We start from the raw sequence: 12,490 nt of genomic DNA, 5'->3' as shown, positions 1-12,490 counted from the left end.
CCTTATTTTTGTTACCAACCACTGAAAAAAACTCATGTTGACAGGGAAGATTCCTAATAAACAAGTTAAGTTTTTCCCCTTTGACATACATGGACTTGAATACAGTCAACCTCAGTGCAACAAGTTTAACACTGAAAATAATAAATACCTTAAAATTAGCAACATATCAAATGTAGACGCTAAACTTAAATCTTCCTTTAATAACTACATATTTATATATGTAGTAGGAGGCTGTTTTATTGGTTTTACCCACTGTGTATACTGTCAGAAAATTCATACACACTTTAAGAATGTTTCTGGGTCTTTAAGAAACAAGAATAAATCTAATTACTTACATGTACATGTATTTGTCCAGCTTTGCTGCAAAATGGCGTGGCATTTCTCCACATCCATAATAATTTCGGTCATTTTCAGGTAAGTGATCAACATCGTGAAATATTATGCAGTCCCAGACAGCATCTTTCATAGCCTCTTTGAAACCAACGTTAAACAGCATGGCACGATTAAAAGGTTGCGTACCTGTCTTCAAACAGAAAACAAAGGAGACATTGCAAGAATCAAGAAGAAAGAGACAAAACTTCAATACTATAAGAAATATATTCTCTATCACACACACACACAAAAAAAAAACCCCAAAAATTGACAAAGATGGCTGTTATTCCTCTAGCTAAGCAGAGAAATAGCTCCGGCTAGAACCAAATACATCAACTGCATTGTTCTCCCCTTTTACACAAAACGTAACAGCACTAGCAACTTATAGCACTAGTAACTCTGAAGTATCAAAACATGGGTGGTTTGGATAAAAACAGCATGAAATTACAAGTTAAAGAAATACTGATATAAACTAAGAAAGAAACACTATACTTTGTTTCTTGTTGAAACAATCAACTAGAATAGGATAGACTATCTCAGTTGGAAAGAACCTACTATCAGCTTTCAGCCATTCCCATGTGTCCTGTCACTGGATCCCAAAGAGATCAGCACCTCCCTTCTCCTCCTCAGGAAGCTGTAGAGAGCAATGAAGTCACCCCTCAACCTCCTTTTCTCCAAGCTAGACAAGCCCAGAGTCCTTAGCCACTCCTCACACAACATGCTTCCAGCCCTGTCTCCAGCTTTGTTACTTTCCTCCTCTGGAGGCATTCAAGGACTTTCACAACCTTCATGAACTGTGGGGCCCAGAACTGCACAGAGTACTCAAGGTGAGGCCACGACAATGCTGAATACAGGGGGATAATCACCTCGTTTGACGGATCAGATCTGCTGTGTTTCACGCACCTCAGGGTGTGGTTTGACCTCTTGGCAGCTAGGGCACACTGCTGACTCACATTGAGCCTGCTGATGATGAGCAGGCTCAGATCCCTTTCTGCAGCACTGCTCTCCAGCCACTCCTCTCCCAGTTTATACTTGTGCCCAGCTTTACTCCACCCTAGGTGCAGAATCCAGCATTTTGATGTGTTAAGTTAATCATTGCCCAATGCTCCAACCTACCTAGATCCCTCTGCAAGGCATTCCACCCCTAGAGAGAGTCAGTAGCACCTCCCAGTTTGTTATCATCAGCAAACTTGCTAATGTTGCATTCAGCTCCAGCATCCAGATTGTTGGTAAGTATACTGAACAGAACTGGCCCTCTAACTGAGCACTGAAGAGCACCATTAGTGACCCATGGCCAGTCAGATGTAGCCCCATCTTTTTGTCCTTGAATACATACAAAGACAATAGATTCAAAGACAACATGTTATCAGCTATGAAATATCAGCCCATATTTGAAGAAAAGCAATATATATCTGGCCATTGCTTAAACTGGGGAATGGAGCTGAACTTTCCTTTCTCATTCAAAGGATTAGAACAGCAGAATTCTGGATTCATCCAAACCTTATTAAAAATACCAAACATCCTTTAGCAAGGAATCTTGAAAAGTAACTTTTCAAGAAAATGTTGTTACCTGTTCAACAACATAGAAGGCAAATTCCAGCCGCTGCTTCTGCAACATAGGTATCAGATGACGGAAAAAAATTGGAAGATGCTCATGGCGATTCCGAAAAGGAATAAGGATTGCCACCTTCAAAAAATTGGATATATATTTAGCTATTGTATTAGCATTTCTAAATTTCAATGTTTCAACACAGATCAAGTTTCCCATGGCATACACAGGCTTTTCAACTTTTACATTTAAATCACCTGTGTGTTTTAAATTTTCATTCCTGGTAGGAAAGCATGCTGGAATTTTGCTCAAGCAGTTAAAAAAAAAATCTGAGTAGAACATAAGTAAGACTTCCCTTTTATGTTCACTTGCTTTTAATTATACTTTAAGCAACATACACACAGGACAGGTTTGCATCCATATGATAATATGTTTACTAACAACAGTTAATGAAGCTTTAGAAGCTCCTGACAATCCATTTGAAGTTTTCTTCAAGTATAGTCTCTTGAGCACAGATAGCATAACACATATACAACATATTGTTTAAAATACACAGAAGCAGAAGACTGAGTGCTTGCAATGGTAAGCTATTCTTATACACAAAAAGAAAAAGAAAAAAAAATATTACAAAAATAACCCAACAGCATCTCACCTTCCATCTTGGCTTACAGTCTTTTGGTTTCCAGTGTCCTCCTGGTTTAATGTCTAAATCTTTTGAAAACAGTTGCTGAATTTCATCAAAACTAATTTCACTCATATTGACATCTATAAGGCCTCCTAAGGAAAAAAAATATCAATTTGAATTAAGACATCAGATCTAACACTACAAGGGTTATCACAGATAAATAATAGCACAAGAAATTTGTGGTTACATTACCTACAGATAAAAACTGAAACTATTATACTATCCTCTTAATATTCAGGTTTTACAGAATGAATTTCAGTATTTCCCAATATAAACATTCTTTCAATAAACCTTACTAGCAAAATACTCCTTTCAGAGGACACAGAACATGAAAAGTAATTTGAATTCTGTATCTATTACCACTGTTAACAATTCCATACCATCTGCACTACTGAACTAATGCTCAAATCCTTGGTGTCTTCCTACCTGCACTTCCACAAAAAATGAAAATGCACCATCACTAAACTCAACAAACTTCCTCAATTTAAATTCTAAATAATTATACACACTGCATGTGCAGCCTTCATCCACTAATTCACCACTATCTGCATCAAACCAGCTTACAGCAAGTGGCTTGGATTTGAGAATTACCACTGATAATCAGCCCAACAGAAAAAGCATTTTCAAATGGCTACTGATGACAGTGGAATTAGGTAATATATTGCATAATGACCTCAATATGGTAGCAAAAATAATCAGGTTATTACTTATTATGAGAAAATACTTAGCTGATAGCTAAGAGTTGGTGCTCATTCACTTATACAGGTGTATAAATTTCAAAACCGGAAATGATGATTCATAGTAAACACACTCCAAAGCAGAAGGAATCACAAAAATTTGAGGGAAAGAGCAGAGTAACACTAATTAACCAGAAACTCAAGTTGCTCTTCAGCAACTACTATACTAGATCATCATATAAAAAACTTGCAATAGTTATCTGACACACGATAAAATACTGGGCTTATTTTTTTCTAAAACTTTAAGTTTTTTCAGGAAGGGTTGGAATTTTAAAGTCAGTGAAAGAAATTATTCCACTTTTCTCCCCTGTGCCTGCACCCAAAAGATCCTATTTGTGTCCAAAGGTTGCTTCATGTTGTAACAACAAATTGACTAGCTCGCTAAATCTTTTGAAAGATTGACATATTTGGAGTATATTAGGAATAACTACTGTTTTCAGAAGGCAGAAATACTGAAAAAGCTATTTTAGTGTGGGATCTGATTAAATGCAGAAAGTAACTATAAAAAAGGAAAATGATATTAAATAAAAAAGGATCAAGAACAGCACAATAAGGAGAATATCTTCCAAGAACAGATTTAAACACTCATATTCATTTATTTACTTTGGAAGAAAAAAAGAAACTTGACAGTTGCTGAAAAAAAGATTATAAATCTATACCAGAACAAGCTAATCCTACAGAGCAGATAAATAAATAAGCAAGCTTGGATTAGCATTATGGTTGTATTTGAAACTGTTCAATAACCTGAAAAAGAAATGTTACAAAAAATAGAAACAAGGGCAATCAACAAAGGACAAGTTTATAGAGTATAAACGCGTACAAATTAAATTTCAAGAAGTAAACAGATCACCAAATCAATTTCAACTACCAAGAGAAAGAAAAGCAACAAGAGCCTTTCAGTTTATAGAATCTAATTGGAAAATAAAGATGAATGAAGGTCAATTACTAAACCAGAAAAGGAAGCAAATAACACATGATGCAGAGGACTCGGGTGTCTTAGTCTCCCATGAAAAGTTTAGATGTGATCAGATGCTTACAGAGTTTAAATTAAAAAACAAACAAACAAACAAAATCCCCAACAAAACAGGAGGACAGGTAAAACAGTACTTATGTAAAGCAGGTGCTTCTAACTTTATGGGACACGATGAAATTCCATCCAGTTTAAAAATTACCTGTAGTAAAATTAAAAATTGGTACTATCAAAAGTACACAGGAGATGAGTGAACAGAAACCACCAGTATTTCTCTGTCACTGGCAGGGAAAGAAGGCATCTCAGTAAATATCTGGGCTTAGTATTCACTACTTGCATCACTGTCTAGCATGCTGCAGTAAAGCATATTTATGCAATCCACCAGAAAGTAAAGCTGAGGAAGGAGAAGGATTTTGAAGAACAGAATCAGAAAACCAAATAATTTCCACAAATCAGATACATGCTGAAACCCAAAATGAGATTGTTAAAAAAAATAGTATTTTTATTGAAGGAGAAATGAAGCATACACACACAAACCAGGAAATACCTGGTTATGCTGCAGTATGCAGAAAGATATTTTGACAGTTTATAATGGATTGTCTATTAATATGAGACAATAAACTGTAATGCAATTGCACAAAATGGCAAATCTCATTCTGAAGTACATTAACTGTTGTTACATGAAAAACAGAGAAGGTAATTACTAGCTTGTTTTGTAACCAGGGTTTTAGCCAGTTATGATACTTCAAAAGGAAACCCAATTAGAGAAAGTCTACAATACAAAAATTAAGAATGACAAGAGCTTTAGAAACTATGTAGTCTAGAAAGGCTGAAATTACTGGTTTATCGACAAAGGAAGAGGCTGGAAAAAACTTAGTCTTTTCAAGACAGAATAATCTGGTACATAGATAGCAACCAACTTTTTTCCAAGCATCAAGCAGGGCAGTTTACTTGCAGGAGGGGAAAAAGAGAAAAAAGTAAATGCAGGTTGAATATTGCAAAAAGCTTAGCTATTCAGTGAACAGAATAGTAGAATATACTACTTCTGGAGACAGCAGAACTTCCACCACAGATGACTTATTATTTTTGAAATACAAAATAGACTTTTCTAATATCTATCTAAAATGGTTTAGGGATAGTCAACCTCAGTGTACTGAAGCGATCAAAGTAAAATAGCTGGGTATTATATTCATTATAGCTCATTAAGAGCTGGTTGTTAGACAAACCATGAAGTGATTGCGTAAAAATTCTTAACAGGATGGTTTTAATTCATATAACTGAAAAACTAATCTGCTTTCCATTTACCTCTCTAGTCAGTATTAAAATCATGCTGATTAAAGCTGCTTTGTATTGCTTCTCTCTTGAAGTAGGGGTGTCTTGCTTATGAACTAGCACAGCAGTACTCAACCTGTAAGTTATAAACTGAAATACTGAGTCACTAAACAAAAGCACTAGCCCTATTTGGTCCTATTTTAAGAGTGCATATATTTGGGACAAAACACAGTTTTACCATACTCCTTTCATGATACAAATTCATCAAGTTGATGTAAAGAAGAATAGCTGACTTCTGTAACAACTTTAAGCTATTAAGCAGGTCAAAATATATGTCATTCAAAAAGCTTTCTTCCCTTGCTATCTCAAAATAACCTACGATATTACATTGCATTAAATAACCTTCAGAGAAGCTTTATTTAGATTATAATTAAACACACAGATGATTAAAAAAGTATGCATGAAAATCAAAGGGTGAGACATACATTTCTTTGCAGAACAGCAACTAGTGAATTATTTTCTATTAAAATTACAAATTATTAAATTAAGCAGAAGAGAATAAGTACAAGGATGTTATTAAAAAAAGAAAAAATAGAGAGAGAGAGAGCAGTGATACGGAGACCTATAGACAAATTCTGGTAGAATTACATATAGTCAAAGTGACTGATAGCACGGATGACAGAGTAGAATGCATCGCTACTCTGGCAATTCTAAACTGCATCAATGATTTAAGATAACATGCGATAAGTGGGCTGACCTGCTAAGGTATCTTAGTGTGCTATAAGTAGGTCTGACCTACTAATGTACCTTAGCACCTTCTAACTTGCCTCATCACTCCTGGACAGCAGTCTAATACACAAGTAAAAAAGGCAGCAGAAGCCAACACAGTTTTGAACTAACTAATCTGGCAGAATTCAGCCCTTGAAGGTCTCATTAAAAATACTGATTTATATTAATTTTTCAGTCATCATAACCATCATTCTTGTTTCTCTGGTTATCCAGAGTAGACCTTTTTCAAACTTATGTTATCCAAAGTAGCTAAAATATTTACTATTGGAATAATTTAGGTTTGTTTTTTTTTTCTACATAAGGAATATACAGGAAGGAACAACCACATGATTTTGAAAGTCAAGCTTTTGTCTATGGGAAGAAGATAAAAAAAAAAAAAACATGCCAACAGCATTTCAGCCGTATTATTAAATCCGGTTTAGGACACTGACTCGCACAAAGGAACTCTTCACATGTCAATTTATGTAACAGTTTTAACTGTGCAATACCTGCTTATAAGGCCTTCTACATACATTGGGATAATACTGCTACTACTACAACTCTAATGTTACAGGTTTTATAAAAACCCAGGAAACCAAAACAGCAGTGGTGCCAAGGTATTCAGTCTCTTATTTCTGCATGACACTGCTGCAACTAAACTTTCAAACAAAACAACTAGAAGTTTGATTCTAGGCTTAAACACAAATAAAATTAGGGTTACTTAAACAAGTTCCATTTAACAGCTTAGGATCTTAAGCATCTGAGTTCAAAAGCTTAATTTTAAAATTTCCTGAGGATCACATCTTTCCACTTGTTATGTAAGTACTACTTATTCATTATGACAAGGCTTTGGCACCTTCTTACCTCTATCACTTCTCACTTCTCTGCACCAGCTTGTTCAGTTTTCCATTGATTCCACATACTGATTAGCTGCTGAAGTTTTGAGAACTAGTTTCTGATTCATGAATCACTCTATTAGGACTACCATTTCCAATACAGAAATTTTTAACTATTCCTCAAAATATGCACCTCTGAATGGGTACTTTTAATAGACTATTCCTACATATTAATTAAGCGATTAAACAATCAACTTGTAGACAGTAAAATAATTTGTAAATAAAATTTAAAACATACTAAGATATTAGCAAAGAGGCCAAAAGCTTTAGTAATGCAATGGTTACATGCAAAATTCTGCTAAGCATTGCTGTCCACTCTCAGATATTCATTCTTTTCTGCTATATATTTTAACTCCCCACATTGATATTTTATATTAAAATAATGGTACTTTGCTTTAGTACACTCCAATTAACTGGATAAACATTAAGGTGAGTTTAAAACTTACTCATGTAAGGCAGCTTCTCGGGACAAGCCTGGTAAGGAGAGTAAGTGAAGTTTTCTGGAAGATACATTGTTGTTTGAGCAACACAGTCACTAGAATTGTTTCCTTCAGGATAGTCTTAAAAAGAGGAATTGATTTTTGTAAGAAACTATGTTACCACTGAATTTAACATATCATCATGAAGGTAAGAACATTCCTAGCAGCATAATTTAAAAAAAAAAAAAAAAAAGAGCTAAACAAAAAATTACTGCACTAAAGGTACAACAATTAAACCAAGATACCTTTGTTACAACTATGACAAATATTTCCTACTAAAGTGAATTGATAAATAGTAACTATTTGACCTTCACTTCCATTACACAAAGGTAGGACTTGGGTCTAGCTTTTCATAGTGAAGACATGCCGTAAGGGTTTGGCTTTTTTTCTCCCCTGCATAAAGCTCCTTTAAAAATTAAAGAAGAAATATTCTTACCTGTGCCATTCAGTGTAGTATTTTTGTTAGTGTACAATCTGATCATGTGTCCTATTGTTTTTACATTTTCTCTCAACATTATACCACGAGCTTGCACCATAAAGAGATATGTGTTCGCTGACAAAACAAAAAGCAAATTTTGAATTTTAATTAAAACAAGGTATTTTACATTAACATCCATTTATAATGTGTTCAGTATTTGTTACTGCGTCTGAATCCATGGCTAATGAACATCAATCCTTCAAGATAAAGATCCACAAAAAGTTAAACCTAACAGCACAACAACCACAGGTCTATATAAAACCCCCAAATTATAAAACTTTAATACACACCTTAGATGACACTTTTATTTAACTTACAAAAAGCAAATGACAGTGGCAAGAAACAATTAAGAAAACGTTTTTATTGGTAATGTAGCTACATCTGTCATATGTAGCTATAAAAAATGTCTAGACAATAAAAAATAGTCCCATAAAATAGTCCCCCTGTTTACTCATTAGTTAATACAACTTTCAGTGAAAACTGTTATTCATTCACTCCTAACAGCTGTTTCATTATACAACTGCTACAAATCATTGCCAATCTTAAAGTATGCTTGATAATCATATGTGAAATATTTATTATAGGCATCAAAGGTGAGCAAATCAACAATCTGAGTAATTAAGGGACTCACTAACAATAATAGCATGAAATACTCCTCTGTCTCAGTCTTGCACTCAAATCCCCAAACCTGATCTCAAGACAACTCTTTGTTCTAAACAGAGGAGAGTAAGTCAAAAAAGAAGCTGCATTTATGTCTGAATAAGCAAATGTCTATTCAGGACCATGAGAACTCAAAAAGTAAAGGGAAGGACAAATTTCATTGACAGAACAGTTTTTACTCTGGGTAGCAAAGAGGATCAAAGGGATCATCTGTCACTTCACCTATGTTAAGCACTCACTTGTCTGGCAGATATTTAGGTCACTGTAACTAGTAACCATCCTAACCTAAGAAATGCTCTGAGACGCTGGAGGAAAGAACTAAACATGCCAAAAAAAACCAACAGATTAATGCTAAAACCGGCCTAAAGAGATTAAAAAAAGTTAGAAAATTATCTCAGGAACTCCACTTCATCAGATGACCCAGCACTACTGGCATGACACAAAAAAACTCCAGATCAGTTGGTATCTTCTTACAGCACAACACAAAGTGACTAGAGTTACAAAGAAATGTTTATAAAGGACTGGGTCATTACCAGAGGAAAATGTAGTGACTAATTCTACCACATTAGCAAACAATACTACCGACACCCACAGAGATACAATCATCAACATAACCTTTTAAGGAATATTACTTGCAAATGCCACAATTTTTTGTTTTAAAGAAAATGAATGGAGACACCCTCCTAGCTTTCAAAGAAATCCTCATTAAAACAAAGAACATTATCAGTTAAAAGACAAGCTCTGAACATGTGAGTTGCTATGCATGCTGTGTAATTCTCAAACTCCTGGCCAGCATGACTACCTGTTTTGGTTAACAAGAATTTACACACGTGTAAAAAGTTCCTCAGCTACTAAGATCCCGAAATTGTCCCAACACCCCACCGCCATGAAAACAGAAACAAAACAGAAAACCTATAAACTTGGCTTGATGGCAAAGGTAGGAAATCCAACAAGAATGACATTTACCAGGATCCAAGACAACTAGACACAAGACAACACATAACATTCAGATTCCCTTAAAGAAAATATGCACAAAAACTTGAAACTCTAACCCAATTCACTGTAAAGTAGCACATCAGGGTTCAATTATTTTCTTACGTTTGTAGTTTTCCATTCAAACTCTGCGTTTTTTTAGGGTGTCTGTATTAAGTACTTCAGGGCATATGTACAGTTCTTGAATTCATATATGAAGTTACCTGCTCAAGAAACCTTCTCCTTTAGGAATCAACACGAAAGCAATTTGATCTGTATCTTCAAGAAACATTATTTACCTTCAAACAAATGCTTTCAAAATTCAAGGCTTCCCTAAAAGTAAAACTAGGTGGATTTTTGCCTTTCAAATAGGAAAAAAATTCCCTAATTAACAAAGAACGACTTTCTGCAAACTTCAAAAAACTGGTATCCTCCCTTCTCTTTTCCCCACATATTACTCTTTTCTTCAGCTTTCTTCAAAATTGCCATATTCCAGCACTAAAATAATGTTCATTTTTAATATAAATCAATTAGCAAATACTGATTTCAAAGATAACCTCTGGAATATTATGTGCTGTATCTCCTTTTTAATGCAATCGCAAAACCCAAAGTCACCTGAGCTTTTAAGACTGTAGAACAGCAGGTTTCTACAAACATAACCTTAATTCACATATATCAAGTGTGGTGTGTTGATCCTGCTGGCAGGCAAGCCACAACCCAGTTGCTTGCTCACTCCCCTGCAGTGGAATGGGGGAAAAGCAATCCAAAGGAAAAAAGTGATGAAAGGCAAAAACAAACAACCCAACCAAACTCATTACCAGGAGACAGATGTCCTGCCAGTCCCTAGGCAACAGCTACTTGGGGGGAAAACAACCCACCAGTTTTATTGCTGAGCAAGACATTACATGGTATGAAATATCCCTCTGGTCACCACAGGTCAGCTGTGCCAGCTGTCCCCTCCCAACCTCTTGTCACTGTGGGGGACAGACTGGGAAACAGAAAAGCCTTCATGCTGTGCAAGCACTGTGCCACAACAGCTAAAACATTGCGTTTATCAACACTATTTTGGTCAAAAATCCAAGGCATGTATCTCCAGAGACCCATGCCTAGACCTCTTTTTGATAGCCCATAAATAATTTCATTAATGGTCCTTGTTCCTTTTCATCCTCAAAACCACAAGCCCCTATCTTCAAACTGATGATACTTGATACCACTTTTCTTAATGAGAAAAATCACGTTTTCTTCTACCTACAAGTTCACCAGCCTTGGGAATTTATTTCTTTTGCTACTAAATCACATTGATTGCAAACAATTCAGCAATTAGACAGATGTCACTTACTACACACACAGTTACAGAAATTACTGTACAGCCAGAAGCATACGCTCTAACATTGCTCCTGAAACAGCTGAGACAAAAAATTTGTTCTAGAAGCCACTGCAAGGAATATTAGAAAAACATCTGCTCAAACATGCTACCGTTGAAGTCTTAGGAACCAGATACAGTACAGAACTGAGACTAAGAACTTCAATTAAAGCCACAAAAAAGTCGGGAGTGCTATATAAGTGTTCTAAGTTTCTACGGGAAACCTTACTGTAGTCCAGATAAGGCACACATAAAACTTGATAAAGTGGATTTTCTGCAAAAGTATCTGCATCTCCCCTTTGCTGAAGGACAACTTTCTTTTTCTGCAATACGAGAAAAATCAGCACACACGAGAGCTTTGTGAGAGACAAAGCTAGAGAAGACATTTCTCTCAAAAGGAGGCATTACGAAAAGATAATTTAAAAAAAAACAAGAAAAAAAACAACAAAACAAAAAAAACACACATCAGGTAAATTCTGCTGCCACTTTGGCCTAAGTATTCAAGAGCTGCTCTTTCTAACAGGAAGATCTAACCTTGCCATGTTTTCATCAAGCTATTCTTGTCTACCCCAACCCAACACCTCCTCTTCCTGCCTGATCTTCTCAACTCACTATCCAGCTCTACATAAATACATAAACACAGTAAACCATCTTCCTTTCTGTGCACTCTTTGCCCCAGCTATGTGGGTCTCCAACACAATCATAGTTAGAGTACAGACCTGATCAGTTTATTCTACTGTCATACAACAGCTGCTTAGGTACTAGCAGATGCTTGAATAGTAAATTAATTACTTTTTAAGCTAAAAGCATCAGGGAAAAATCAAAGATATTAATTTATTCCTAAAAATAAATCTCATCTACTGGCACAGGTCTGTTGGCAAAAACCTGAGAAAAATGACATAGTTCACATGTCACACCACCCAGCAGTGACAGCAGTAAAGCATTCAAGATAATCCACACTGGCCAGAAGCATAACAAAAATACATCTTTTCTGTTAGTGTGGTGAGGGAAGAAAACTGACAGCAGAATACCAAGGGTTGGAGTTTGATGACTTCCACTGCAATCCTCTTTTCAGCTGTTAGCACTGGCTATCTTCCTGAGCGTCGCACAAGTTTTCACACATCTTACTTATGCTGTCATGAATATGACATGCTGAGGTACCCCTCAGGTGCCTGAATACTAATGCACTCAATATGGGGAATAAACATGATGACTTGGAGATCTGTATACAGTTCCAGGGCTACAAACTGATTGGGATGAGAGGCATAGGGGGATGCCTCCCATGACTG

At 35.7% G+C, this 12,490-nt stretch overlaps 1 protein-coding gene across 1 annotated transcript in view; it reads right to left on the bottom strand.

The window, feature by feature from the left end:
* B4GALT6 (beta-1,4-galactosyltransferase 6) overlaps nt 1-12,490 on the bottom strand; it is a 32,804-nt gene that overhangs the window by 8,205 nt on the left and 12,109 nt on the right. Inside the window, exons 2-6 of the mRNA XM_061448596.1 lie at nt 8,165-8,281; nt 7,696-7,809; nt 2,574-2,698; nt 1,943-2,059; nt 336-523 (exon numbers count right to left, since the gene is read on the bottom strand). Coding sequence (XP_061304580.1) covers nt 336-523; nt 1,943-2,059; nt 2,574-2,698; nt 7,696-7,809; nt 8,165-8,281 — 661 coding nt within the window. The remainder of the gene's footprint in view (nt 1-335; nt 524-1,942; nt 2,060-2,573; nt 2,699-7,695; nt 7,810-8,164; nt 8,282-12,490) is intronic.

Source organism: Pezoporus flaviventris, unplaced genomic scaffold, assembly GCF_033815535.1.
Source record: "Pezoporus flaviventris isolate CSIRO_AGI_PZ_B2104156 unplaced genomic scaffold, CSIRO_AGI_Pfla_v1 ptg000007l, whole genome shotgun sequence".
In the NCBI taxonomy this organism is placed as follows: domain Eukaryota; kingdom Metazoa; phylum Chordata; class Aves; order Psittaciformes; family Psittacidae; genus Pezoporus; species Pezoporus flaviventris.
This window is presented reverse-complemented; position numbering and strand designations above follow the sequence as displayed.